The sequence below is a fragment of the Phocoena sinus genome, chromosome 10 (genome assembly GCF_008692025.1).
Source record: "Phocoena sinus isolate mPhoSin1 chromosome 10, mPhoSin1.pri, whole genome shotgun sequence".
NCBI classification, from domain to species: Eukaryota; Metazoa; Chordata; class Mammalia; order Artiodactyla; family Phocoenidae; genus Phocoena; species Phocoena sinus.
In genome coordinates this window covers 96112534-96118477 of record NC_045772.1, presented here as the reverse complement: position 1 = coordinate 96118477, position 5944 = coordinate 96112534, and the positions used below count along the sequence as shown (strand labels likewise).

Genomic DNA, 5944 nt, shown 5'->3' with positions numbered 1-5944 from the left:
AGGAGATCAAAGTGAACTTGGGAGTGCAGAGGTAAGCTCCACAGGTGTCAAGGAAAAATTTAGGGATGAGTTAAGTCTGGAAGAAAGCAGAAAAGTTTTATCGACCAAAATAAAACAATATTTTTTAAGCCCCTCATATCTCCCTGAGCTCAGTCTGTTCTGTTGGTACTTAAAATGTTATCATTTCCCCATTTTGTTGTTTCCTGGAGTGAGGAGACTGATTTGCTGCCCAATAAACTCCCTTGTCCTCCTTATGCAATAAAGGAAATCCTGACTTAAACACACAGTCACAGAGCAAGTTAATTTTCTTAAGTCTTAGGGTTGAGCTTCCTAAAATACAGTTAAAGTATTCATCCTTAAAGATTCTTTTTCTTTGAATCTTAACAACAAAACACTCTTATACTTAGAAACTGAGGAGAGAGACGGAGAGGAGGAGGGAGAGACAGAAAGAGAAAGAATGGATTCATCCAAATCGTCTGCATCACAAAGCACAGGTAAAATTTGCAACTAGCCCGTTCCTTTCGTAGATCTTTTTGTGGAAGAGATGTTAAATACGTTGGGGATAGGACAATAGAAAATATCCAGTAGAGTAAAAGAGGAGAGACAGAGAGTGAAAGAGAGGAAAATAAAAGAGGATGGTTAGAAGACTAGATGTTACACCGGATTGCTGGACATTGAGTTTAGGGAGAGCCACCCTTTCCATAGTTCATTGTGTCCCATTGGGCAAGTCACTTCACATCTCTGCAACTCACTCTCCTTGTAGGTAAAATGTGTGTTGGGAGGGAGGAGGAGAGGAACTCCTAGATCATCAGTGTTTTATCTGACTCACTTACAAAGGACTTGGTAAAAGAGACACTGAAAAGAGGAGAGCAGGAGAGAGACAGGAAAATCAGGGAAGAGGGAGAGGGAGAAAGAGAGAGAGAAAAATAGGGAAAGAAGGGGAGAAATCTGGGAGAGTTAGAAAGGAAAAATTGCACATCTATCCAAGTCTATGAGTCAGAGTCTTAAAGTTTGTAACGAATTACTCCAGTGGTTGTATAAGTGTGGTCCCCAGGCCAGCAGCGTCCTCAGCTCCTGGGAACTTGTTGGTTCCACACCAGCTCTACTAAATTGTTAACTCTGGAGGTGAGGCCCCACAATCTGTGTTTTAACAAGCCCTCCAAATGATTCTGATGCATGCTGAAGTTTGAGGATTACTCAATATAGACAATGCAAGTGGAAGGAGATAAGCAGGGTAATAGGAATTTCTTATATCTCTTTTGTAGATTTTAAGGGAAGATTGACCATGTCTATGTCTTTCTCCAGAAAGAGGATGCTTCTCTTCCCAGGTGTTCTTATGGACCGTTGCTGGGCTCTGCATCTTGCTGCTGAGTGCCTGTTTTATCACCAGATGTGTTGGTGAGTTCTGAAGGTCAAATTCAAGCCCCGTGGTGAATATTAGGAGTGAATTCTTCCTTGTTGCCTGTAAGTTCTCTTCTCCCACAAAGGGTATTTCTATTCCAATTTTCCCCCTATTTATCTCAAGCCAGAAACCCCAACCAGTATAAAACTGTTAGCAAATTTCAGTGACCTGTGACACATTTTTCACGGTAAGCCAGCTTTTATCTCCTTAGTGGCCCTGAGTCCCCCACCCACACCCCCGTACCCTTGTCATTAGTGTAACCCTGCTCTAAGATCCTAGCCAGAGGCACAACAAATCACTTCTTGGAACGAAGGTTTGAGAGGTTAGACTTGGCATAAGAGAGAGCGCAAACACATTTGTTTTCTTTGGGTCTTTGGGCATGAAAAGAAGTACGTTTATTTTCACAAATCAGGAAAACCATGAAATGTGAATTCTCTCTTCTTTCTTTGAGTAAGTAAATCTCGGTTCCTCTCCATGCTGAAGGAAAAGTAGATAGTAAGGAAATATCATAATTATTGGTACTTTTATAACTACAGAGATGACATAATGTATTTTTATCAAGAGTAATGAACATTAACTGTGCCCCTTTCCTTACAGTGACATATCACACCTTTCAGCTCTGTGATGAGAAAAAGTTCCAGCCACTCGAGGATTCCACGGAGTTCACCTGCTACAATGATGGATTAGGTATAATTGTCCTCAAATTTGAACAGCTAAATTTACACATCAACATTTTCTGGCTTCTAGATTGATTGGGGGATAAACAAAGTAGTCGAGTTAGGTCCTGTCTTTTAAAAGCAAAATGCAAAATCTTGCCTGTACTGTCAGAGAATAATGAGGAGTTGGTAAGAGGAGAGGAATAAAACTTTGGAAGTGCAATTAGCATTGGGGCAGGACACTTTGCAGACATTAGAGCAAACTTTTAGAATAAATTTGAGGTATATGTCTGAAGAATTAATCTAGAAGTGGAAGGTGTTATTCCCAGAAGTGCACTTTTTGTTTTCATTCCTCACCTGCTTCCAAAATGAGGTGAAGGAGAAAAAAATGCATGGAGTAGGGAATTTGGAAATACCTCAGAGGTATGCTCCCTATACTCCTGCATATATTCCTGATCCAAGTCTCAGCAAAATTCTACATGACAGTAGAAAATGACTTCCTTCTGTGGGCCATAATTTCCTTACCATTAAATTGAGAGAGACTGTACTATTTATTTTTAATTTTTTTAATAGATTTTTTTTTTTTTTTTTTTTTGCGGTACGCGGGCCTCTCACTGTTGTGGCCTCTCCCGTTGCGGAGCACAGGCTCCGGACGCGCAGGCTCAGCGGCCATGGCTCACGGGCCCAGCCGCTCCGCGGCATGTGGGATCTTCCCGGACCGGGGCACGAACCCATGTCCCCTGCATCGGCAGGCGGACTCTCAACCACTGCGCCATCAGGGAAGCCCTTAATAGATCTTTATTGGATTATAATTGCTTCACAATACTGTGTTAGTTTCTGTTGTACACCAAAGTGAATCAGCCAAGGCATACATATGTCTCCATATCCCCTCCCTCTTGAGAATCCCTCCCACCTTCCATATCCCACCGCATCATTAGGTCATCGCAAAGCACCCAGCTGATCTCCCTGTGCTATGCTGCTGCTTCCCGCTAGCTAACTAGTTTACATTCAGTAGTGTGTATATGTCGATGCTACTCTCACTTCGCCCATCTTCCCCCTCCCACCACGTGTCCTCTAGGCCATTCTCCATGTCTACATCTTTATTCCTGCCCTGCAACTAGGTTCATCAGTACCTTTCTTTCTTTTTCTTTAGATACCATATATATGCATTAGAATACAGTATTTGTTTTTCTCTTACTTCACTCTGTGTGACAGACTCTAGGTCCATCCACCTCACTACAAATAACTCAATTTCGTTTCTTTTTATGGCTGTGTAATATTGCGTTGTATATATGTGCCACATCTTCTTTATCCATTCATCTGTCAGTGGACATTTAAGTTGCTTCCATGTCCTGGCTATTGTAAATAGAGCTGCAATGAGCAATGTGGTACGTCTCTTTTTGATTTATGGTTTTCTCAGGGTATATGCCCAGTAGTGGGATTGCTGGGTCACATGGTAGTTCTATTTTTAGTTTTTTAAGGAACCTCCATACTGTTTTCCATAGTGATTGTATCAAGTTACATTCTCACCAACAGTGCAGGAGGGTTCCCATAAACTTCAAAGACTTAAATTCTATAAGTCTAAGAACTGTAGCCCATCTGGACAACCAGTTTGGAGATTCTGTGGAGGGTACATTGTTTGGGCAACATGAGAGGTGGCTGCTTAGAGGTCACTCAGATAAAATGCATAATTTTCCTCTGAACTTGGAAGTCTATGAACAGATAATAGGGTTCCATGTCAGTAGCATAACAGGGGTTCCAAGGCTTCGGACGATAAATGAGGAACTTTATGGGCTCAGAGGAAGGTTTCTGTTATCTTACCCAGTTCTGTAACTTACCCAGTTCTGTGGGGACTCTCACAGAAACTTCTCTCCTTCTAGGTTCAGTCAAGAATTGCTGTCCATTGAACTGGGTACATTTTCAATCCAGCTGCTATTTCTTTTCCACTAACACCATGACCTGGACAGCAAGCTTAAAAAACTGCTCGAGCATGGGAGCTCATCTGGTGGTTATCAACACACAGGAGGAGCAGGTAGTTGGAGTACAGCTTCCTCCAGTGCCAATGAAACACCCTTCACAGGACACATCCCTTTTCCCATACATGTGTACTGTATTTGGCCCACAGTTACTATTTGTTAAGTGAATTTACTGAAATACATGCTGTTCTTACCATTTCTGTAAGTCAATACCAACTTTATTTTCATTACTAGAAGAAACTAGAAAAAAAGGAACTTCCATGTTCAGTTCCTTAATTAGTAAGGCAGGAAAAAAGAGGGTTGGGACTTCATTTTAGAATGACCAGTATGTTTATAAACATGTGAAAGGGGGCAAGCAAAATGTCCATTATCTTTAAGCCATGATTTGTAACGTTTTGGGCTACCAATAACAGTAGACAAATTTTGACTGTGTTACTGAGAACCTCCTTCTCTGTTGAAGGTTCTTTTTCATTGGTTTAATTTTATGTTATGTTTTACCACAGTAAACAAATCAGGAGGTAATCCTCTATGATCTTACCACTTCAGGCCCATTTTTCTGTCTTCTCTAGTCTAGATCCTACTTTATTTCTTTTAATAACAATTACATTCAACATTTGCTCAGAATTGGAATAATTGATCTCCTCATATTTTGTGTGTATCTTCCATAGGAATTCCTTTACAGTATGAAACCTAAAAGGAAAGAGTTTTATATTGGACTGACGGACCAGGTGACTGAGGGTCAGTGGCAATGGGTAGATGGTACACCTTTCACAAAGTCTCTGAGGTAACTTCCTTCTTGTAGTAGAATTATAACACTAGCCCAAATTGTAAAGTTAGACCACCGTTGAGGAGAGTCCTCAGAACTTCCTTCTGGTCCAGGAGGTATATTCAAGTCCATTCTTGGTGATATTAGATGCAAGAAGGGAAAGAGCTGATGTAGAAGACAGAAAAGAGAAGTACAAGGACCTACTGCTCCCATCTCCTAGAACTAGCTCAAGAATAAAGGGGAAATAAGAGATGAAATGAGAAGAGGCTTAGAATTGTGAAATAACTCATTGGAAATGCATGCAAGACAAAGAGTGGAATTCGTAGTCTTATGCCCACAAACTGCAGTCAATGAGACAAAAACAGTGATTTGAGAAAGACAACAGATTCTTATGGAGTGAAAGTAGGATGCTCTGATCCTTTAACACATCGTTTCACTATAGCACTGTAACATGACTGAAGTATGCGCCTCAGTTAATACAAACTCTGTAGAATAAGGGAGCAAACACGATATATGAGTATGAAGGAAACAAATCCATCAGGATATCAATCCTTCCCATAACATCTCATTCTGGATCTAAAGCCATGAGACATCATCGCAGAACAGCAAGTCAGAAAGATCCAGTTTAACTTCACTGTTCACAAACTCTGTGACTTAGAGAAATGGTTTAGCTTTTCTGAGATTCCTTTTCTTTATCAATAAGAGATTATAATCCCTGCCTCACAAAATTGTTGTGAAGTTAAACAACACAAGTGTAATTTGCCTAGTTTACAGGTCACTTTACCTCTTGTAAATCTCCCATGTCTCTCTCTTTCAGCTTCTGGGATATAGGAGAGCCCAACAACATAGTAACAGTGGAGGACTGCGCCACCGTAAGAGACTCTTCAAATCCAAGGCAAAACTGGAATGATATGCCCTGTTTCTTCAATATGTTTCGGATTTGTGAAATGCCAGAAAGAAATAGTTGAACAGAGAAAAATCACCAAGACAGAAAGCACAACGTAAACGTATAAGTGAGAAGGAACAAGCGATAATCACAGCCGCACAACTCCAACATAAGTGTGCATTGCACTTTATAAGGACTTCATAAGTGTTTTTTGCTTTGATGTAAATAAAAATACATCGTTTTGAATGTTATAATTCA

At 40.6% G+C, this 5944-nt stretch overlaps 1 protein-coding gene across 1 annotated transcript; it reads left to right on the top strand.

The window, feature by feature from the left end:
- Window positions 1-297: 297 nt before the first annotated feature.
- LOC116760176 (C-type lectin domain family 4 member E-like) lies at window positions 298-5944 on the top strand. The gene is made up of 6 exons (XM_032644644.1): window positions 298-494; window positions 1306-1398; window positions 2000-2089; window positions 3939-4090; window positions 4703-4818; window positions 5618-5944. Exons 1-6 carry the CDS (start codon window positions 458-460, stop codon window positions 5766-5768), a joined length of 639 nt encoding a protein of 212 aa, XP_032500535.1. The 5' UTR covers window positions 298-457; the 3' UTR covers window positions 5769-5944.

Excerpts from the sequence above, each read along its gene's own strand:
- LOC116760176 (XM_032644644.1), top strand. The coding sequence starts at position 458 with ATGGATTCATCCAAATCGTCTGCATCACAAAGCACAG. Across the intron at positions 495-1,305 it reads GTCTGCATCACAAAGCACAG|AAAGAGGATGCTTCTCTTCC; the intron begins GTAAAATTTGCA and ends GTCTTTCTCCAG. Across the intron at positions 4,819-5,617 it reads CCTTTCACAAAGTCTCTGAG|CTTCTGGGATATAGGAGAGC; the intron begins GTAACTTCCTTC and ends TCTCTCTTTCAG.